The sequence below is a fragment of the Leopardus geoffroyi genome, chromosome A3 (genome assembly GCF_018350155.1).
Source record: "Leopardus geoffroyi isolate Oge1 chromosome A3, O.geoffroyi_Oge1_pat1.0, whole genome shotgun sequence".
Taxonomy (NCBI): domain Eukaryota; kingdom Metazoa; phylum Chordata; class Mammalia; order Carnivora; family Felidae; genus Leopardus; species Leopardus geoffroyi.
The window spans coordinates 104,934,133-104,957,271 of record NC_059336.1 but is presented as its reverse complement, the minus strand read 5'-3'; the positions used below and the strand labels follow the sequence as shown (position 1 = coordinate 104,957,271).

The window sequence follows — 23,139 nt, the reverse complement described above, 5'->3', positions numbered from 1 at the left end:
TTGCTTTGTTTTTTTCCATGGGGATGTGGAAGCAGAGAAATCATTCTTTAAAGAGAGAGAAGAAAACAGGAACACAGGTAAGGAGAGATGGAGAGATATCCCTAGCATTATTCTTCTTGCCTAACATCTGGATGCATAAAAATCCCTGTGTCCTTTTATGAAAGGCTTCTCCCCACACCTTTTTAAAAAGCTTATTTATTTATTGGGAGAGGGAGAGAGAGAGAGAGAGAGAGAGAGAGAGAGCACAAACCAGGGAGGGACAGAGAGAGAGGGAGAGAATCCCAAGCAGGTTCCATGCTGTGGAGCCTGTGCATGGAGCCTGACACGGGGCTTGAACTCACGCACCGGGAGATCATGACCTGAGCCGAAATCAAGCATTGGATGTTTAACTTATAGCCATCCAGGCACCCCGAAAGGCTTCCCCTTTTTATTATACAAGCTTGGGTTGGTTTAGGTTGCTTCCAACCAAGAGCCCTAATACAGAGTGAAAGGGGATTTGAGGACAAGTCTTCCTCTTACGGATGAGGTCGCTGGGGCTCATGGTGGTCAAGTGGTTTGTCCAAGGTCATAGCCATTGAGGACAAATGTTCACGTGCTCCCTTTCTTGGTGAAATAATTCAAACGCTAACAATAAAAATGTTAGTCTTCACTTCTCCTTCTCCCAACCCACCCTCCAAAAATTACTGCTCATCAATTTGGTGGGCATTTTACTAGTGGGGGCATTTATCGCACTCAGTTTTATTAGAAAAATGGGATCATATTATCTCCATTTTTCTGAACTTCACTTTTTTTCACTCATCAGATTGTTGACACTTGCAAATTCTATCTGTGCCTGGCCAATCTGGTAATGTGCCAGGGAGAGAAGGGGTGGATGAGGCCAGGGGCCGGATTCAAAGGACTGAAGGTCAGAAAACCCTCTAGGCGGTGGGTGTGGGGGTGAGGGGGAGACTCAGAGTGGGAACCTTCCAGGCACCTGCACGGCCCGCTTTCAGGCCCCTGACAACCCTCCCAGGCAGCCAGCTCCTCTGGCCAGCTCTGCAAGGATGGGGAGTTTGGCATTTCGTTTAAGTTAAAATCTGCTTCCCCTGTGAGTCCTCCCACTGGCCCAGTACCTCTCCATTAGTTCCTGGGGCAAACCGCTTTATCTGCCTTCCTGCCCCCCACAGTAGATCAAGAAGGAGTGGGTGCGACTCCCTCATTCTCACACCAGGGCCTCAGCAGCCCCAGTGATCAGCTCTGTAAAAGGCGGTAACAAATGGCCAGGAAGAAATCCAGAACTCAAAGGCAGAGAACCAAAGGCCCAACAGCTTACAGAGAATGGAGAGGAAACCAAAACAGCCAGAAGGCAGGCAGGCAATTAAAGGAGGGGGCTGAGTTTTCAATTAACAGGCTTCACCGCTAGCAGCGGATAATTAACAGATTAGCAGGGCCGGTAGCAAGGATTGGGGCAGGCACTAGCGGTGAAGGAGAACTGGGGCTCCAGATTCCACAAGAATGAAAAGGAATCTTCCAGCTTAGGAACCTGAGGGCACTGGACTAAACAGGGACATAGCGTGCAGGCTGGAATGCAGGGGCGAGGCCCAGAGGGCAGGGGTAGTGCCCGATTGCCTCCTGGCCGGAGAGGGCCCTTGGTTTGCAGAGCCCTCTCTCCCTGGGGAGGGGCTGAGGAGGAGATTTATGAAACTATCGGGGAGTCATGGTGTTGACATCCCTTGAACTTGCGCATTGCCGTACAGCTCACAACAAGCATTCAAAGTCATTGGGGGCAAAGCTGTATAATATAGACTTGCAAGCAAGGACTGTGACATTAGACACTCCTGAGTGAAAAACTTGCTCTCATTTCCTGACTGCGTGTGCCTCATTGGACATCCTCGCCGCTCTCTCAGACTTCCCTGCTCCTTTCTAGTTAGGCAGGGCCACACCAAAGCTTAGAAGAGCCAGTGTGCAAGCCTCCAGCTGTATCCTCCCCTGCCAGGGGGTTTGGGAAGGCCACTGTTCCAGAGAGCAGAGCCTCAATCAGCCTGAATCCCTGAGTGACCTGGGCGGAGACGATGCTCCTGTCAGCCCCCTAGAGACATAGAGTGGGAGCCAGAATGAACTATTGTGTTGGTATGAGATTTCAAAGATGTTGGTTACAACAGCAAACCAAGCCCTGTCCTGACTCTTCCACGGAGTGACCCCCCGCCTCCCCGAGGCTCTGTTTTCTCAGACATGAAATGGCCAAGAATGATCCCCACCTCGAATGACGATGGTAAGAGTAAGGGAGATGATGTGTAAGTTGGCTGAAGGGTATTCTCAGCTCCTAGGTCCCGTACCCCCTGTAGAAAACGGCAATGTTGCCACAGGCCAAGGTCAAAGACCAAGGACGTTTTTTTGGCCCCAACTAGTGGCTGGAACTTTTAAGTGCTGAGCAGATTTTAACGGTTGAGCTCCATGGGATGCTGGAGGCCTGGGCTGCACCCTCCTGGGGAGGGGGGACGCCAGGTCAGCTCCCCCCCCCCCCTTCTGGCTTCTCCAGCTCTCTTCCGTCTGCAGTGTGGGGAGAGGGGCTGAAGGCTGCTACCATCATCCTCGCCTGGGGAGGGCTGGCTGGGCCAGTCGGCCCAGAGCTGCTGGCCCCAGCCGACTTCCCTTGGTTCTTTCAGGCCCCAGGGCTATAAGTGACTCCTGTGACCTGTCCACAGGTGGCCCCCCGCCCCAGGCCCTGCCTCTGCTCTTCTCCTGCAGCTAAGCTTTCCTCCCTCTCCTGGCCACCCCTTAGGCTACCACCGACATCACCTTCAGCCTGTTCCCAGCTGGTCCCACCTTCCCCCAAAGATGAGGAACAGAGTTACAGCCATGGAGGCGGCTTTCTGTTCTCCTCCACTCTGGTTTTGGCCTGTTCCCCACTGTTCCTGTTTGGTCTATAAGATCAAACCCATTTTTTTTTTTTTTTTCAGCTGATCTCATTCCTCCTGGAGTTTCTGATGCTCCGCATCCAAAGCCCAAGCAACGGTTTCTGTCTACTTTCCAAATATGAAGCCGTCTCACACTCTCTCTGTAGTTGGCTCCCTGCTCCGAGCTCACCTGATTCTTTAGAGGCAGAATGTTCCAGGCACAGGCTTTTAAAATTTCCTTCTTAGCCTGTGCGTGTTCCCGTGGGACTCTCCACCCTCGATCCAAGGAGCTGTCATTTCCCCCAAGCCAGTAGCCACGCCTGTCTTCTCTGGGGCCTTCCTGTCCACCATGATTGAGCCCACTGACCCCTCTGGACTCTCAGATGCACAAACACAATCGGGGTGCCCCCACGGCCACTGAAGATCCTGATTAGAAAAGAACTTGACTCTCGGATGTCTTACCCATAGCCGCAGATCAGCAGGGGTTGGCAGTTTCCCTTGTGTCTCTCACAAATGAATCCCTGTCCAGGCTACTGCTAGCTGTTGCCAGTCGAGCAACCAGAGGTATGGCCACTATGCAGTCCACCACAGTAGCCACTGGCCATGTGTGGCTCATGAGCATTTGAAATGTGGCCGGAAAAATTGAGATGTCCTGTGAGTGTAAAATGCACACGGGATTCTGAAGACAGGATGAAAACAGAATGTGGAACATCTCATTAATAATATCTAACACATAGATTATCTAATTAATACCATAAATGTCTCATTTATTTGTATCGATTATATGTTGAAATGACAGTATTCAGAACACGTTGCTTTAAAACATTATTGAAACTGATTTTGCCTGTTCTTTAAAAAAATTAAAAAAAATTTTTTTTAATGTTTATTCATTTTTGAGAGACAGAGAGAGACAGAGCACGAGCGGGGAAGGGGCAGAGAGAGGGAGACACAGAATCTGAAGCAGGCTCCAGGCTCTGAGCTATCAGCATAGAGCCCGACGCAGGGCTCGAACTCACAGACTTCGAGATCATGACCTGAGCCGAAGTCGGATGCATAACCGACTGAGTGACCCAGGGGCCCCTTAAAAAATTTTTTTTTAATGTTTATTTATTTTTCAGAGAGAGAGAGAGAGAGAGAGAGAGAGAGAGAGAGCAGGAGCAGGGGAAGGGCGGAGAGAGAGGGAGATGCAGAATCCATGAAGCAGGCTCCAGGCTCTGAGCTGTCAGCACAGAGCCCAACACGGGGCTCGAACTGGTGAACTGTGAGATCGTGACCTGAGCTGAAGTCAGATGCTTAACCCATTGAGCCACCCAGGTGCCCCTGTTCTTCTTATGTGTCATATGTGGCTGCTAGAAATGTAGAAATGCAGAAATTTTTAATATTTTATTTCTGTTTTGCAGCGCCCGCCCTGGATGCCTCTCCATCACTCCCACCATGTGGAAGGCTGCTCTTGAAATGCTGTGTATTAACTTCCCATTGCTGCAGGGTAAGCACTTACCACCAACTCAGTGGCTTAACACAATACAAATTTACTATCTTATAATTCTGGAAGTCAGAACCCTGACCCAGGCATCGCTGGGTTAAAATCAGGATGGCTCCAGGGCTGTGTTCCTTTCTCCAGGCTCTACAGGACAATTTATTTTCGGCCTCTTCCAGCTTCTGCGAGCTGCCCGCACTCTTTGGCTTGTGGCCCCTTTCCATCTCCAAAGCCAGCAACTGCTGCTCGAGTCTCAGATCACGTCTCTTCTGCCTCCCTCTCCATGTTTAAAGGACTCTTGTGATGACATTGGGCCCACCTGGATAATCAGGATCATCTCCTTATTTTAAGGGCAGCTGCCCGGTATTCTTAATTCCATCTGCAGCCAGAATTCCGCCTTACCGTATAACCTGTGCCGTGTAACTGTTTCCAGGGATCAGGACGTGCGTTCATCCAGGTTCATTCTTCCGCCTCCCATCTGCTTTCTTATCCTGTTCAAACTGGCAAGATCTTAGAGGTGACTGATGTGGGGACATGTTTCATTTCCCCCATTTCCCTCCCCACGGTCTCCTGGGAGCTGTTTTGGGATCATATGGTCCCAAGGAGATGGATTCCATCTTGAAGAGGGGGTGAGGGGAAAGGGAGCATCCGACTTGACTGAAGTGAATGAAGCTTTGGACACATAAGAACACGTGAAGTCCGGGGGCGCCTGGGTGGCTCAAGTGGTTAAGCGACTTCAGCTCAGGTCACGATCTCGCGCTTCAGTTCCTGAGATGGAGCCCCGCGTTGGGCTCTCCGCTGTCAGGGCAGAGCCTGCTTTGCATCCTCTCTCTGTCTCTCTCTCTTTTTTCCCCCCTCCCCTGCACGCTCTCAAAAAAAAAAAAAAAAAATGCGTAAAGTCGGCCTTCAACCAGTCATCCTTCCCACGGGACCCTGCCTCCCGTAACCCCGAGGAGGACTCTCCTGCCTCTGCGTCACCCCTCCCCTGGTGGGCAGTGCTTTGTCTCGGGTGTGCTTGTCAGCCTCAGCTAATCCTACGGCTGGACCGATGGGATAAGAGGTGGACGCAAGTATGAGCTGGACCATCAGACCTTCTCTTCCACAAATCCACAATAAGAATGCAGACACGCCGGCAGTCCATTGTCCAGGGGAACGTGGGAGCTGTAGGCTGAGGAAGCCTCTCTTCCTCCAGGGGGATAGAAGGTGCAGACAGCATGGGCGAAAAAGCCAGGCGGGCTTGGAGGCAAGCCCGAGGCCAGGAGAGCCAGAGAGGGCGGCGGCTCCTGTCTCTAAGGGCTCTCCAGCTTGTGGTCCAGTCCCGCCTGAGGTCTGACCGCTCCCCTGGCCCAGCGGGTCTGAGATGTGCTGCTCATCCTCAGAATAAATCCCCACCCACCTCTTTTTTTCTCTGTAGAGAAGTTGAGTGAGTTTCTATCACTTAAAATCAGAAGAGCCTGAGTAAGCCACCCTTCCCATTCCCACACCAACCCTGGGTCCCCAAACTAGCACCCCAGCCTTTTGGGGACCCTCGTGCGGATGCCAGACAGATGAGGCTCCTGAGACTCAAGACTTTCACCCAACTGCCAGGGTCACAGAGGCAGCAGCAAGTAGTGGGACTGCACCCCAGCTCTTCTGACCCCAAACCTGGTGGCCCATGTGGTTAGTTGTCTACCCAACAGCCATTCTCCCCTTCTTCTCCCTCAAAGCCAGGGATGGTTACACAACCCAAATGACCAATGACAGGTGGCCTCTGAGTAGGGATTTCTTGTGAGACTCGGTGACTCTTCCCTTTGGCCTTTCCCTTTCCCCTTATTCCTCTCTGGACCACGAAGCTCTGCCTGAAAGGGCAACGGGCGTCTTGTGACCATGAAGACAAAGGCACTTGCCAAGGATGACAAGGTAGGAAGCTGAAAGGACCCCGGTCCCTGATAACCTCACCCAAACCCCAGTGGCCTCCTGGCCTCTGGACTTCTTATTACTTGAGGTAAAAAAAAAAAAAAACCCAAAGCTTATTTGCTTAAGATGCTATTGTCAGGCTTCTGTGGTTTTGCTATATGAGCCTGCGACTGATTCTCACCCGTGTCCTTTTGGTCACGGATGGAGTTTCCCGGCAGGAAAGGAAAGGGCTTCAGGGACTCTCTATTGTTATCATTTGGCGCTATCAGGTTTGCAAGGACAGACGGAAGATCGGCAGGAACTTGGCCTTCCTTGGTGGTCTAAAGGGGAAATTCTAGGAGGATTCCTTCATCAAAGAGGAGAACCCAAAGGAAGATGGCCACCACGGGAGTCAGTCTTTTTGTTTTATCGGTAAAGAAACTGAGCTCCGTGTCAGTTAAGGTATTTTGGCTACCGGTAAAGAGAGCTCAACCAATGGAGGACTAATTGAATGGGAGTTTATTTTACCCACGTAACAAATCCATGTGGTTTTAGGATTGTCTCACAGCCCAGTAACGTGACAATGTGAGGTTAGCAGGTCTGAGATTTTCTTGGTATTTCCCTCATTGCAAAATGGCTGCCACGGCTCCAAAAATCACGTCCTCGCTTACCGGTGAACAAAACTGGAAAGAAGGGAGAAAGGCAGGGGAAAGAAAAGAGGTGAGGGCCTTCCCCATCTTTTCCAGAAATACCGCAGCCGGGTCCCCCTTCTGTGTCATCGCCTGGGAATGGGTCACATGGTTACACCTCGTTGCAGTGGAGGCTGCCCAGGCACGTATTTAACAAAGGGCAGAGGTACTGTCACAACTGCTTACACAGTCGTGATCTCTCCTCTGGCTGGGCGCATTGCCACCAAGCCGAATCAGGGGTGTGTTTGCAAGTTGTGAATGCCTGCCACGTGGGTGACTGACAAGGGGATCCGACTTGTCCAGGATCAGACATTGATTGGTGAAGAAAACTGGGCTAGAACCCCAAACCCCTCTCCACTGACTTGTGAAGGGAAGAACCTCTGCGTCTCGGTGTCACAGATGCTGCTGGAGGGTCAGAATCCGGTACTGTTGGGGTAGTCCACACCCTGTAAGCCAGTGCCCTCTGCTGGAGACTGGCCAAGAATGAGTGCGTGATGAAAATCTGGCCAGTGAGATAAGACACAGAAGCTGCTAGGGGGATTCTGGGAAAAGTTGCCTTACTCTTAACAAGATGTAACCAGGAGAAGAAAAAAGAAGAAGAAGAAGAAGAAGAAGAAGAAGAAGAAGAAGAAGAGGAGTAAACCAGGAAGAGGTGGTCTCTCTGCTGTGTGCAGTCATGTCTGGATGCGATGCCTGGAGCTGTGGCAGCCATGCTGTGATCATGAGAGAAGCTGCCCCAAGAGCAGAGCTGGCCCATTGAGGACAGCACGGGAAGCTGTCTATAAGATCAAACCCATTTTTTTTTTTTTCCAGCTGATCTCATTCCTCCTGGAGCTTCTGATGCTCCGCATCCAAAGCCCTGGGTCTCTGCTGATGTCACTGTAGCACTGAACTAACCAGCCCTGAGCTGTCCTCCCTCGGGGCTTCCTTGTGCAGGCGACCTCTCTTTTATTGTTGAAGCCCCTTTGAGTTGAGCCTTCTATTTCTTTCAGCTGAAAGCACTCTAACCAATCCGTACATCTCTCTCGGCTGCATTTCCTGCTCCAGAGGCAGGTGCAGACCCGCACCAAGCCTCCCCATTCTGGGGGAAAGCAGAGCTACCTGTTCTTTGCCCACAGTTGGAGCTCAGCCTCTTGTAGCTGGCTGTTCATTAGGCAACAAGCTGCCCACTACAGCCATGAAAAAGCCTGAGAACTGCATTCAAAATCCCCAGGCAGCGGGAGATGTGGCTTGAGGGGAGGTGTTGTGGGGGCCACATAAAGAAAGGTCTTCAGATCCCCATGCCTCCCCCCACCATAGCCCTGCCCGGCGCAGCCCAGCATTGCCCCCAGTGCCCTCAAGAGACAATGCAGCAGCCACCCACCAGGTGCTCGTGGGCCGGGTGGGGCAGAAAGGCTGGTGGTTAAGTGCTGGAGAATCCCCAGACCCTGGGGCTGGCCCAGAATGGGTTTTTGTTGAGGGATTGGGACCATTGTGTCTCTGCAGCTCTCCTGGTGCAGGATGAATACAGGCCAGTTAAGTACTTTTCTGGCAACTGATTATATAGATTTGCTTCCATATGAGCTCTCTTGCAATGACCCAGGACCCCAAGAGGGCCCTCCCCCAACCATTTATGTTGAAAACACTCTGAGCCTGCTAGCCTCTTTGCTTTCTGGGAAAGAGACTCTGGCAGGGAGAATGGCTTAGAGGGGGGCACTTCTGGAGGCATTTTCTTTGTCAGAGGAAATGCGAGAGGGCCTGAATGTCGCCCGCTCCCCCCCAGGCCACCCACCGCTAGCTGCCAAGTGGTCTGCAAATTGCGGATCTGATCCTTCTGCTCAGAGACTCTAATGGTGCCTGCCTCCCTGGGACGGCCAGGCCCGAGCCAGGCAGCAAGGAAACTCACATTCTGCTGTTCCATCTTCATGTTGCTAAGCTCTTGCTTGGGCCATTCTATCAGGATTCCCAAACAGTCCCAGGTGATTATGCCACCCCGGCGTGGCCATCAGAGCCCTGGGGATTGGTTCAGGTGTGGGCATGTGACTCTGTGACTCAGGGTTAGTTGTGGGACTTTTGTGGGAACCTCTGGACGAGGGACACCCACACTTCTGGGTTCGTTGGCTGGAGACTATACAGCTGGCATTGCTAGGGACCATCTTTGTCATCCAATGGGGTCAGCCTAAGAAGGAAGACAACCCAGAGGCAAGCCGATTGGAAGAGCACCCGGGGACATCCTGATGACATTATCTCAGTTCCTGAATCCATTCTATACCTGAAACCTACCTCTAGGTCATTTCAGCCGATAAATTCCCTCTATTAAAAATAAATAAAGAGGGGCGCCTGGGTGGCGCAGTCGGTTAAGCGTCCGACTTCAGCCAGGTCACGATCTCGCGGTCCGTGAGTTCGAGCCCCGCGTCGGGCTCTGGGCTGATGGCTCAGAGCCTGGAGCCTGTTTCCGATTCTGTGTCTCCCTCTCTCTCTGCCCCTCCCCCGTTCATGCTCTGTCTCTCTCTGTCCCAAAAATAAATAAACATTGAAAAAATAAAGAAAGAAAGAAACAAACAAAATTGAACAATTTTAGGCTGTCTGTCATTCCCATTACAAGTCGTTACGAATATCAAGGCAGGACTCCCTCTGGGGCAGAATTAATGTCTCACTTCATTAGCATCCCCTGTCTTTTCTCTCCCTGCCCAGCTGTCCCCTTCTGCGGGAGTGGACCTTACTGTCAGCAGCTGCGGGGCCTCAGGTACAGTTCATTGTACTCTCAAGTGGAGTTAAGTTCCCCGGTGCATTATCATCTTTGGTCAATATAACACGCCTCTCTTGTTTTCCTTATTCTCTTTTATCTCTACCCCACTTCCATTCCCTTCCTCCGCAGAGGCAACATGCTAATGGAACTCGTTCCTCCACCCCCTTGTAGGTGCTTTTGCAAGATGGATATTGTCTTTATGGGTTTTTTTTTTTCTTTTTTTCTGCAAATGGTAGTGTTTTGGTTCTGGTGTCATTTCTCACATTTTACACTCAGCATTAAGGCCCATCCACGTTGCTATGTGTGCATTTAATCTCTCCTGCCTGCTGCATAATTCACGGTGTGAGCCATTCCCATGCTTCTTCCCACTCTCCCCGGGATGGACACCCAGGTTCTCTCTGACAACCCTTGTCCCCAGAACATCATGCTATACACGTCCTATGGACCTGCGTCCACGTCTTTTGCATCTCTACCTGGGAATGGAGTCACGGGGTTGTAGGGCTGTGTGCTCTTTACAGCAATATCTCCACCACGGCTGCTCTGGTCTGTCCTCCACCGCAACACCCTCGCCGACATCCCCACATCTCCACCTGACACTGACACTGGGCTTTATTCAGCTAAGACTGGCCTGTCTGCAAGATTGCCTTAGTTCTCTGCTGCTGTGCAGCAAGTTACCACAAACGGCGTGGCTTGGAATAATATGCGTTTTTTTACCTCCTATTTTCTGTGGACCAGGAGTCTGGGTCTGGCTCAGCCGGGTGTCCTGCTCGGCCCGCAATCAAGGTATTGGGCAGGCTGCATTCTCATCGGCGGCTCAAAGAGACAGAGAACTGCCTCCAAGCTGCCTCAGGCTGTTGGCAGAATTCATCTCCTTGTGGTTGTAGAACTCAAGGTGGCTTGCTTCTTTCGGGGTCAGCAGGAGAGTCTCTGATCTCTATATCCTTTTTAAAAAAAAAAATGTTTATTTATTTTGAGAAAGAGAAAGAGAATGAGGGAGAGTGGGGGGAGGGCAGAGAGAGAGAGAGAGAGAGAGAGAGAGAGAGAATCCCAAGCAGGCTCCACAACACCAAAGCCCACCTGGGGGCTCGATCCTATGACCTCGAGATCACAACCTGAGCTGATATCAAGAGTCAGATGCTGGGGCGCCTGGGTGGCTCAGTCGGTTAAGCATCCGACTTCGGCTCAGGTCATGATCTCGCGGTCTGTGGGTTCAAGCCCCGCATCGGGCTCTGTGCTGACTGCTCAGAGCCTGGAGCCTGTTTCAGATTCTGTGTCTCCCTCTCTTTCTGACCCTTCCCCATTCATGCTCTGTCTCTCTCTGTCTCAAAAAGAAATAAACGTTAAAAAAAAAAATTAAAAAAAAAAAGAGTCAGATGCTTAACCAACTGAGCCACCCAGCACCCCTCTACATCCTTTTTTAAAAACAACTCGCATGATTAGGTTTGACTCACCTAGGATAATCTCCCTTCTGAGTGAATTAAAGTCAACTGACCAGGGGCTTTCATTACATCAGCAAATTCTCTTCACCTTTTCCATAATGCATAACCTAATCAGGGGTTGACATCCCATCCCCTTTGTTATATTTCACTGGTTAGAGGCAAGCTTATAAGTTCTGCCCGTAGTCAAGGGCAGAGAATTATACAGCGCTTGGGCAGTGGGGCTCATCTTAGAATTCTGCCTACCACGTAGGTGTAGCATGATATTTTGGGTGGTGGTGGTTTTTAAATTATGGTGAAGAATCCACATCATTCATCTTTCCATCTTAACCACTTTAAGTATACAGCTCAGCGTTGTTAATTGCATTCACACCGCTGTGTAGCTGTCACCACCGTCCATCTCAGGAATGCTTTTCATCTTGTAAAACAGAAACTCTGTACCCATTAAACACCGAGTTACCATTTCCTTCTTGCCTCTGCCCCTGGCAACCACCATTCTGCTTTCTATCTCTATGCATTTGAATGCTCTAGGTACCTCATATAAGTGGAATCATACACTTACGCCAGTCTCTTTCTGCCTGGCTTATTTCACTCAGCCTCGAGGTTCATCCGTGTTGTAGCATGTGTCAGAAATTCCTTCCTTCTTAAGGCTGAATAATATTCCATCGTATGTATGTACCACAGCTTGTTTATTCATCTGTTGATGGACACTCGGGTTGCTTCCATTTGTTTGGCTACTGTGAATAATGCTGCTGTAGTTATGTGTGCACAAATATCTCTTGGAGATTCTGCTTTTAATTCTCTAGGGTATGTACCCAGAATTAGAACTGCCATATCTTGGAGCTCCTGGGTAGCTCAGATGGTCAAGCTTCCAACTCTCGGTTTTGGCTCAGGTCGTGATCTCCCAGTTTGTGGGATCGAGCCCCGTGCCAGGCTCTGCACTGAGAGCATTGTGCCTGCTTGGGATTCTCTCTCTCCCTCTCTCTCGCTGCCCCTCCTCTGCTCTCTCTCTCAAAATAAATAAACGTTAAAAAAAAAAAAAAAAGGTTGTTGGATCACATGGAAGTTCTAGTCTTAATTTCTTGAGGAACTACCGCATCGTTTTTCCTATTTTACATTGTTTACCTATGTTTCCATTTTATACTCGACCAACAGCTGCAAAGGGTTCCAATTTCTCCATATCCTCACCAACACTTGTTGTTTTCTGTTTTCTTAGTAGCCATCCTAATGGGTGCAAGGTGGTATCTCATTGTGGTTTTGATTTGCATTTCCCTAATGATTAGCAATGTTGAGCATCTTTTCATGTGCTTCTTGGCCATTTGTATGTCTTCTTTAGGGAAAAGTCTGTTTGGATGTCTTATTGTTATCATCTGAATTTCACTGCTAGTGATTTTGACCATATCCACACAGGTTTCTTAGATTTTGGGGGGGGGGGGGGTTCCTCTTCCAACAAGTGCCTGCTCATATCCTTTGTTCATTTATTTTTCTTGCTGATTTGTAGGAGTTCCTTGTACACTAAGACTGTACTAATCTTGTAAATTTTAGACGTTGCACATATCTTCTCTCATTTTGTCATGTGTCATTTGGGACAGATATCTTTCATTATGATATAGTAAAGTACCCCTCTCCCCCACCACCCACTTTTTTTTTTTTTTTTTTTTTTTTTTGCTTTATGGATTGTGCTTTGAAATTTTGTCTATTAAATCCTTTCCTCGCTCTGGGTTTCATAGATATTCCCCTCCATGTGTTTTTTTTTTTTTTTTTTTTTCCTATCAATGTTATCATTCGGCCATTCACATGGACTCTTTGACCATCTGAGCACTCTCCTTCTAATGGGATAACATCATTTTTCCCTATAAAGTGAGTCAGAATTTTCCCAGTAAGACCAGCAGACTTTGATGCACCTTTTATTGTATATTAAGCTTCCTTAGAGCTAGGGATCCATTTCTAAACTCTCCACCATGTCCCCATGGGTTGTCTGTTCTCTCACTAACATCAGACTGTTCTTTTGTTTGTTTTTAAACGTCATTGTAGTATGCCTAAATATTTGGGAGAGAGAGATTCCTGTCCATTCCCCTTTTACGTAGGCATCTGTAGAAATTTATTCCTCCTCACACATTTCGGAGTAAGCTTTCATAGCTGGAATTTTTATTGGCATTACAGCGATGTTACACATTAATTGAGGGAGAGGTAACATCGTCGTATATTAGGCCACCCCTCCCAAGAGCATGAGATGACTCTACTAGGGGAGTGTCTACACCCACACTTTGCTCCCACCTAACAATTAGCAGGCAATGGATGGAGTTTGCTAAATCAATGCTAGGAGTTGATCTCCAAAAAGGGAGAAAGAGTGGCTCTAGAATGTTACTCAGCACGACTTCCTCCGATCCCAGGCAAGTTGGTCAATAGGAGGGGAAACATCCTGTTACAGAACCTATGTTTTCTGGGTAGACGAAATCCAAGTATGATGGATAAAAAGCATATAGTGGGAAGTTGAGCTTCCCACCCAGAAGGGTTGGGTTCCCCTGAAGTGAGAGCAAGGGGCAAGGGGATCACAGAACAACAGAATGATTCTTGGCTTTCCCCAGGGTTGTCCAACCCTCCTGGCCAGCATCACATGGTGGCACTGGCTGGTTCACCATCATCAATGTTGTTTGGAGGATTGATCATGCTTTTCCAAACCCATCCCCTCCACAGTCTTCCTGAGCCACATTCTAACCATGCAAAGTAAGTAGACAGATTATTATCTTTATTCAATAGAAGAAGAGAACTAAGGTCCACAGAGAAGGAAGTTCACTCATCACTCAACAAACATTTATCAAGAGTCCATAGTGCTGACCCTGGGATGTAGCAGAGACCAAACAAATGGTCCCAGCCTAGCGTTGGTAATAAGTCAGCTGCAGAAACCATGACAGGCATGTTGCTTTTTCAGCCAGCACCCCTTCCCTGAGGGAATCAACCTCTCCACATCCCATTCTTGTTGTGGTGGTCAATCAAGGTGTTCCCCCCTCATTTTGCATAGTTAGGGAGAGAGGGCAGTGGTCTGGGTGGAACCAATATGGCACCATACTCCCTAGACACAGTGATTGGGCAGAGGGTGGGCAGATTGCCACAGAGGGTGGGCAGACGATCCTAGCAGGACCAATCAGAGTCTTCCCCGGGGTTTTCATATGGATGTTGGGGGACAGACATTTCTTTCTAAGGTTGCTAAAGCAGATGGGTCTTAGGTTGCTGGCAATCATCTTGGTATAGGAGAGAAGTGTCAAGAAGAATAAAACCAATTAGAGACAAGTAGTGTAGACACACAAGAGAGAATCAGAGACTGACAACATCGTTTGATCCCTGGATCCAGTTATGCCTGAAGTTAGCACACCTACACTTTCTAGTTATGTGAGCCAACCCATTATCTTTTGGCTTGGGTTTATTTGAGTTATGATCGGCGGAAAGGAAAAGAGTGCCCCTGGACAGAGACCACAACAACAAGTCCAGCTTTATGCCCACTCCGCTCGACTGTCATTCCTCAGGATCACCACTTTTAGGTTGAGGCTGGTTTTGGTTCTGATTTCCCATTTCGCAGAATCTCTTTGAACCCTAATTCTGCCAGCAAATACCTTTTATTCCTAATGGTTTCATGGCATCTTCTAGAATGCTAAACCCACCTTCTGGGTCAATATTCAAGTTGTGGATAAAGATGTTGGGGTGAAGGACCGAGCCCTGTAACACAAAACACCCTCCTTCCTCAGGCCATCCAGCCTTTAACATTTCACACTGTTTCTGACATTCCTAGAACCCCAAATTCCAATTATTATACAAGGACTTCATATTCCCACTCCTCATTCCCCATCCCCCACCCCAGCTTCTTGGCTCAAGTGTTCTTCCACAGATCTGCCAACCTCGGCCAGGGAGTAAGATGGTGAGCATCTCTTTGCAGCTTTCGTTTTCCCACCTTCCAGCCTCCAGCACCCAGATTCCACTCCTCCATTCTCAACTGTGCAGTTTACTGCAAAAGTTAACAAGACTTTATGGAAGGTTCTGGAACAGTGGAAGGGAAGTGCAACACAGAGCACAACCCAATGGTTACCTCTGAAGGTAACTGGGCTGAGCCCCTAGACCTGGAAAGGGAGGTGGTAATCTGAGAAAGGGACTCTTTCTCCGACACCCCCTGGTGAGTGTCTTTCTCTGTCTGGGGCTCCTGAGTTGCCGTCCAGGTTGGGTGGGTCCAAGCCCAAATGAGCTGCTCTGTTTCTCCCAAGGTCAGGTCAGTCACAGTCATTCTCCGCAGCAGCTGGCCTGCAGGTCTGGCTGCATGGCAGCTCCACATTTTCTGCACCTTCTTGAATCCTCAATTCCCCAACTCAGATCCACGTCTGAGAGGTGAGGCTTCTTTTCAAATGTCCAAATTACAGCAAACAACAAAAACAAAACAGATTTTTTTTTTTTTTTTTCCCAAAGAAGCAACATGACTGAGAACATACCCTGCTCACTGACAGACTTGGTTTCTGCTGTCACAATCCGGGCAACTCTCCAGTCTGAGGCATCTTGGGAATGCTTGGGGCTATGTCTCAACATTGAATCTCCCTCAGAAGGAGAGGTGGGAACCTACCTCAGATAACTGTGAAATTCAACGGCCTATATAGATAGTGTTCCCAGAACAAAGGGGGGTGTCAGGTAAACTCAAATCTGTTCTCTTAGGAGGCAACTCACAACTTCTAAATAAAGGTGGTTTTGTTTTTGTTTTGTTTCAGCCTCAGGATCGCAGGATCTAGTTGTGGCCAGCGCACCCAGAAAAGAAAGGTATCATGGAAAACATGGATTTTGCAAGTGCCGAAAGGGCACCGCAAACCCGGGTTAAAGTCAACGGACACAAACATACAGCCTGGGTAGATATTACGCAAAGTGGCACAAAGGAGGCAGAGAGATGGCTACACCCTGGAGGGGTAGGTTGGGGGCAGTCACATCAAGGGCAGTGAGTCGAGGAGGAAGGGATGTGAACCACCTTTTCTCTCTCTCACAGCCAGGCCTCCGTGTGGTTTTGCTCATGCTGTGACAACAATATTCTGAAACTGGGTTTCTCTTGTGCATCAAGTGCGTTCATTACAGGGGAGCAGTGGGGGAACACAGCCGTCATTGTTCCTTCCCTCATTTACTCTATATGGTTTGCCTGCTACTTGCGGGTCCCCTGATGTGTGTTGGGGACAGTCAAAAGATGAATGAGTTAATGCAGTCTTCATTCACCTGAAGCTTAGGGCCGAGACATGAGTTGGGTATCAATCCAATAACCGCACGAATAAATAAACGGGTCACAGGACCACCTGAAACCCAGGTACCTGGTGACTGCAGCTCGTCCCTGACTATGGTCTAGAGTTCTTTTTTTTTTTTTTTTTTTTTAACGTTTATTTATTTTTGGGACAGAGAGAGACAGAGCATGAACGGGGGAGGGGCAGAGAGAGAGGGAGACACAGAATCGGAAACAGGCTCCAGGCTCTGAGCCATCAGCCCAGAGCCCGACGCGGGGCTCGAACTCACGGACCGCGAGACCGTGACCTGGCTGAAGTCGGACGCCCAGCCGACTGCGCCACCCAGGCGCCCCTAGAGTTCTAACCAAGGAGGGAAATGACACTGGGGAGGACTGACTTGTTTTTCCATGATCCATAACTGGCTTCTGGTGATTCTCTTTTCTAAACGTTCCCAACTTGGAATTTTGCTAGATGCTGAACTCCAGCTTGGGAGGCCATATATACCCCAGGAGAGAAACTCATTTATTAGAAACTGGCTGCCCTGTTGTCCTTGTTCAACCTTCGGATATCCTCGAGTTTCAAGGACGTCTCCAGGGGTCTCCACGTCCCCACAGGACCTGCCTGGAAGGGCGAACCGGGCGCAGCACAAAAACAGGGGTGCCCCCAGGAGCCTGTGCCCTGCACGCGACTTCCATGCCATCAGAATGCAGCCGCCCCGCCTACAGTCACCTCGGCCCCCGCCCCCCAGGACGGATCACGTGGCCGAGCAGCGGACGCGTGGCGTGGCGTGGCGTGGGGCGTGGCGTGGCGCGGCGTCTCGTGGCGCTGCGTGACGTGGGGCGTGGCGGGGCGCCGCGGGGGCGGGCCTCCGAGCCTGGTGCGCGTTCCAATTGGTGAACGGGGCTCCCTTTTAGCCGGCTACGCAGAGGCCGCCAGCCCTTGCCTTCCGGCGTCTTCACCGGCTGCTGTTTTGGCGGGAGTTGGCGGCGGGTGTGAGGTGAGAACCGTGGGTTTGCTCCCGTGCAGGGGCAGGTCAGCCTAGGCCTAGGATAGTTCCGGGGCCTTCCCATCTTGGGAGCCAGCTCAGCTCTGGTGACTTTTCGGGGGGGGGGGGGGATGGTTGGCGAGGGTTGGACGGAGTGCGGACTTTGTAGGGCCTGCCGCGCAGATGAGTCCTGCTGTGGCTTCCCGGCAGCCTAGACCTATGGGACGCGTCCAGGTCAGACGTTCGACCCCCCCACTGGCGCAGTCGCTTTTTCTTTATCTTGAGACAGTTCGGGGAACGCTTTGCGAGGGGTCTGGTGAGAGGCCCGAGTTCCGAGCCCGCTCCTCCCTCCGTTCCCTGGGCACGCCATGTTCAAGCTGCGGCTCTTTGTGGGGAACAGACATTCCACACAGGAGAGCGGGTTTGGATGTTATCCCTTAACCAGGGGCTGCAAACTCAGCTGTGCACACGGGCTGGGTATCAGGTGTGATTGATGTGGCAAATGGTAAGGCAGTGCTTCCGGGCTTCAGCCAGCCCAGGCCGTCTGGGGTACAAGCCAGAGACGCCCGCTCTCAGGTTGGGGAGTGGTTTTTTTTGTTTTTTTTGTTTTTTTTTTTTAATATAACAACAGCAGTTGGAAACCTGTTGTTTTTAATAGAGCAAGCTCACGAGCTTTAAATGTTGAAGTTAATTAATCAAGTTTTAGAACATTGTGTGGCCAAGTAAAATATGTATATGAACTACATTTGGCCCTTGCGATGCCAGTTTGCCACCCCTGCTATAGATGTCCGGGCAGGAGCTACAGAGTGACAGAAGCCCCTATTTTGGGGACTTGAGCACTAGAAAGATCTACCCCAGAACTGACCTCTGGATCTTACGAGCTGAGTAGTTGACTTGGGGTGAATGGGAGTTACCCCTTGCCTGTGTTTTACGCTGCCCCTTTAGGGTTGGCACGGATCTAATGGGGCTAGATTTTAAGAGTGGGGGTGGTCTGAGGCTGGGGAGAAGACATCCTCCTTGCAGAGTAGGCAGAACTCCTCACATTGCAGCCTTGGCTTGGGAGCTCCCTGTGCCAAGTGTCTGTGAGTGGGGCTGTGAGAACGTTTTTCAAAGTAGGAAGTACATTTGGAAGGAGTCTACCAGAGCTTGTGCACTGAAGGAATTTCCATCCTCCTGCCTCTTGGCTTCATGGTTCTAAATTGTGGTAAGTGGGAAGAGGAGAGACCCAGGGGAATTCTGGGAGAGGAAGTTCCAGTCTGCCATCCAGCACTTCCTGGGTCCCTCCTCTGTGCAGCTGTTGCCCCCAGGAGACTTTCAGATGATGTGGGGAAATGAAACCTTGGCCCTGCAGGAGGCTTCTTGCCCAGCAAGCTTGGGCTGGGGGAATCAATGAACAGAGGCAAAAATTAGAGGGTGATCCAGAGGCATCAAGGATGGAGAGCCATGGACAGAATTTGGTGGGACGACGGGGAAGGGAGAAGGCGCTTCCACGTGGTTATTTTGTTCATTGTGTGGTGGGGTACATAAAAAATTGGATCAGCCTACCCATCAGCGACATTGTGAGAAATCTGGTCAGAGGGGTTTTTAGCGTCCAGTTTCTAGGCCCGGAGGAGTTCAGAGTCGTTTTGGGGAAGAAAGATGTTTGTTAGTTCAGGGGAGTATTATGGTGGGAAAGAGGGTGCTGAGGAGATACCAGGTGGGAGCATTTGTGGAGAGTACTATTACGAGGGGATCCACTATGGAAAAGTCTGTCTTGCTCCCAACCAGATGAGCATTCCTTGGGAACAGGTCTGTGTTCTGGCCCCCAACTGTCCCCCACCTGGTACCCATGATTGGGTGGATAAATTTCTGTCTTCTGGTGCAAAGGGAAGAGCAGCTGAGCAGGACCTGGTAGCCTTGTGACGATGGTCCTGTTCCTCTTTAGCAGTCTGATGCCTCCTTCCTGCCAATCCAGCCGCCTTTCCCTGTGCACAGAAGGGGTCTCAGTTTCCATTGTCACCCCCTTCTGTACTATGAGGTGGCAGGGTGCCTGTTGATGGCAAGACAGCTGATCCCTTTCATGTCAGCCTGAGGGAGCCCCTGATCTGGATGCTGTGATATCTTTTGAGGCCAGCTGGCTTCCTTTGTAGGACTTGTCAGGTATAGGGTGGGGCTTTGATCTGAGCCAGTCTCCCTCCATCTTCCATCCCGGCTTCTCACTCCTCCTGGCCCAGGTGTTGTCCGTCCGTTCTGGAGGTGGGAGCTGAGGAAGAGTCACTCCAGGAACTTCTGGTTGTGGCCCAAACTACAGTTTCCCCTCCATCCTTCTTCCTCTCCCCAGGTAAGGTTCCTGTGGGGTGAGAGAGAGGCGCAGAAGTGGCTAGTTCCCAGATTTTACAGGCCCCCAATGGATACCATGTTGGAAACCAGACTCCAGACCAAGCAGAGGAACCCCCAGAACAGCCGGGAGGTAGTGTGGCCCTTCCCATTCCCCCAGTACCCTCTGTCCTCTCCCCTCCCCTCCCATGTCCCCTCACTTCTGGAACTTCCTTCCCCCTGCTAAGGACTTTGAGACCTCTCATTTCTTCCTGTGGCCCTTTTCCAGACCAGCTTGTGGTCCTCAGGCTTTGGGATGAAACTGGAGGCTGTTACCCCATTCCTGGGGAAATATCGCCCCTTTGTGGGTCGCTGCTGCCAGACCTGCACTCCTAAGAGCTGGGTGAGTGATGTTGGGGCTGGGCCCCATCCAGGAAGCTTGGGGAAACTTGACTATGAGAGCCATGGCTTTGGGAAGCAGCTTCCTTTATGTCTTCCTGAGTTCAGCCCTCTCCTGCCCATGCCTCTGCTCTTCTCTCCAGGGGATGGATGCACCCGTGTTGGTTGTATTGTCAGCCTGGGGCTGGCTTCCAGGCCTGGGAGAGTTGGGTGGAGAAGTGCAGAGAGAGGAGCTAGGGTGTGGCCAGAGGGCTGGGGTCTGGCCATGCCTGCGTGAGTCTTACTGTTCTGTTCTGGGGACACTAAAGTCACGTAACATGCAACACATGCTTGAAGACCTTGTGTCCATGCCATGTGCTGGTGCTGATGAGCCCCAGGGTCCTGGCAGAGATCCAGGCTACATGTTCTCTGATGTTGATAAGAGAACTTCTCAGAGACTTTATATGCTATGCTCTAAGAGGCTGATTCTGTAGAGAGTGCAACACTTCTGTTTTGACCATGGAACTCTTCTTCCTGAGGAAGTCTCCAGATGAGAAATGAAATGCTGTGGTGTAATTGTCTCCTGGTATACTCAATAGTTCATCAGGCAGAGACTACAGAAGATAGAGCAGGAGCTTTCCTTTGTTGGTTTGTGAAGCCCCCCCCCCCCCAAAGGACATGCTGTCCCTGGCCCCTCTCGTGCAGGAGTCCCTCTTTCACAGAAGCATAATGGATCTAGGCTTCTGCAACGTGATTCTGGTGAAGGAGGAGAACACCAGGTAGTCAGAGCTGGGGGATGGGTGGAGGGTGGTGGGCAGGGCCCTTGGGTGCAGGGCTGCTGGGGCCCTGCTTTGTGGTGTCATTATTTTTCCCTTTGGTGGAAAAAGAAGGGCCCCCGTCCCCTGTTCCATACCCACAGGTGGGGAGAGGCAGCTTGGAACTCTCCTGCAGATTGTTCTGTGAGCGTTTATGGATTGCCCACAGTGTGTCAGGCCCTAAACCCGTACCCCACTCAGCAGGGAGAGGGGAGGGATGGGGGCACAGAGGGGCAGGTGCTGCTTCTTCCTGCTCCATGATAAGCCAAGCTCAGGTGTTCTCAGGCCGTGGGACCCAGGTGTGATCCCTTTCTGATGGAGCATGCTCTGTAGACCCTAGTGCAGCGTGGGCCCTCTGAAACATCTTCCCCCTGCTCTGGGGGCTGTGCTCAGGTTTCGGGGCTGGCTGGTTCGGAGGCTCTGCTGTTTTCTGTGGTCACTGGAGCAACACATACCACCTTGTCGGGACGCCCCAGAGAAGATCATGGAAAGAACTGGGTGAGGAGGGCATGGACTGGGGTCTGGATGGCACTTCTGAGACCCTTGAAGGGATGACAAAGGCTCTAGGCAGGGGTGGTTGAGAGGGCTGGCTTCTAGAGCATTAGCTTTGCCTGGCGCCCTTCCTTAAAGATGTAGGATAAATACTGGAGTCTGTGCTCGTCGGGATGCTGTGGTGCTGAGGGAAGTTACCTGAGAGATCTTAGTCCTGCCCCAGCCTAACACCACTCCTCCTCACACCACAGGGTGCAGAATGTCATCTCAGGGAGGGACCCAGGAGGGGCTGGAGAAGGCCAGGTGTCAGGCCTTGTGAAGAAAGAGGTACATCGCATCCTGGGCCATATCCAGGCTCCACCCTGCCCCTTCCTACTCAGGTAACTCTGTGCTGAGGGGCATTCTTTTCTGGGCTGGGGCCTCTGCCCTTCTGGAAAGTGAGTGTTGGTTAAGTTTGGGGAAAGACTAGACTCCCCTCCTGGGAAGTTGGATGGTGTGTTTACCAGAGAGCCCGAGGGAATGCCTGAAGACGCTGTGAGACCTTTTGAGGACAGCTGGCTCCTTGGTGGGGCCAGTCAGGTATGGGGTGAGGCTTTGACCTGAGTCAGCTTCCAGCCCAGGTTCTTACCATTGCTGGCCTGGCGTTGTCTCTCTGTCCTGAGGATAGGGGGTTGGGGGTCACCCCAGGAAGCCTTGGTTGTGGTCCAGACTTCAGCTCCTTTCCTGTTCTTCTTTCTCTCCCCAGATCAGGTTCCTGTGGAGGAGGTGAGGTGGCTGGTTTCTTCCATCTTACAGGCTCCCATGCTCTCTCCCACACTCCTGTAACACGGGTCTGAGCTCTTCTGAGATGCAGGGCACTGTTCCTGGAGAGTGGAGGGACGCTTGGGATAGAGTAACACATGGCTGCAAGGACAAAACAAGGGCTAGGATTGAGAATACCTGCAGGGGAGAAAGAGACTTATAAACCAGGGACAAAAAGGGGAAAGGAGCCAACGTCGAGGGGGCAAGGATGGAGGGAACAGTCCTGGAGGGAATAGCATGAGCTGTGGCCATAGGAAAGGGCCAGGTTTGCTCAAGAAGCTGATGGGGTTGGAAGCTGGTGAGTGAGGGAGAGAGAGCTGTTGGAGACGAAATTGAGAGAAGGGACAAGATATGCAGGGCCATTCAAGTTGTTTGAATTTGATTTTTTTTTTTTTAATTTTTTTTTTTTTCAACGTTTATTTATTTTTGGGACAGAGAGAGACAGAGCATGAATGGGGGAGGGGCAGAGAGAGAGGGAGACACAGAATCGGAAACAGGCTCCAGGCTCTGAGCCATCAGCCCAGAGCCTGACGCGGGGCTCGAACTCCCGGACCGCGAGACTGTGACCTGGCTGAAGTCGGAGGCTCAACCGACTGCGCCACCCAGGCGCCCCTGAATTTGATTTTTAAGTGCAGTGAAAACCAATGGAAAGGTTTTAGGCAGGAACTGACAAGATTAATTGGAATCAAGAGTAGAGAACAGAAGACTATTTGGGAAGCTTTGTTAGTCCAGGTGAGGTGCCATCCATGGGGCATGGGGTGGTGACAATAGGGGTTGGAAAAATGGATTGAGAGACCAGTGTGAAATTAACAGGTCTCCCTGATGGATTGAGGGTGGGGGCAATGAGGGGAAGAGATCTCAATCACGGGAGAGCCAGGTTTTTGGTAGAGCACCTGGTGTTGTGGATGGAGGGGGCAGGCTTGGGGAGGAGTGAGTTTGGCCTGCAAAGGATGTTTTGGACATAAAGAGTTTCAGATACCTGACTTGTTGGAGACACTGAAGAGGTAGTTGCTTAGTCTGGAGCTCAGAAGAGATTGGGGCCAGGAGCATAGATT

The 23,139-nt window shown here is 50.7% G+C and overlaps 1 protein-coding gene across 7 annotated transcripts in view; it reads left to right on the top strand.

Moving 5' to 3' along the window:
• The window catches only part of GPAT2 (glycerol-3-phosphate acyltransferase 2, mitochondrial), a 53,059-nt gene that overhangs the window by 22,755 nt on the left and 7,165 nt on the right, over window positions 1-23,139 (top strand). For 3 of the 7 annotated variants that reach the window (XM_045446978.1, XM_045446973.1, XM_045446976.1), the window contains 8 exons: window positions 4,277-4,362; window positions 15,035-15,170; window positions 15,827-16,018; window positions 19,624-19,752; window positions 19,888-20,001; window positions 20,682-20,755; window positions 21,185-21,289; window positions 21,535-21,663. In XM_045446978.1, the coding sequence (XP_045302934.1) occupies window positions 15,881-16,018; window positions 19,624-19,752; window positions 19,888-20,001; window positions 20,682-20,755; window positions 21,185-21,289; window positions 21,535-21,663 (689 nt within the window). In that variant the 5' untranslated portion in view covers window positions 4,277-4,362; window positions 15,035-15,170; window positions 15,827-15,880. Of the gene's footprint in view, window positions 1-35; window positions 78-4,276; window positions 4,363-15,034; window positions 15,171-15,826; window positions 16,019-17,182; window positions 17,316-19,623; window positions 19,753-19,887; window positions 20,002-20,681; window positions 20,756-21,184; window positions 21,290-21,534; window positions 21,664-23,139 lie in introns of those variants that run through there. The other 4 variants (XM_045446974.1, XM_045446977.1, XM_045446975.1 and 1 more) reach the window with 4 other exon arrangements.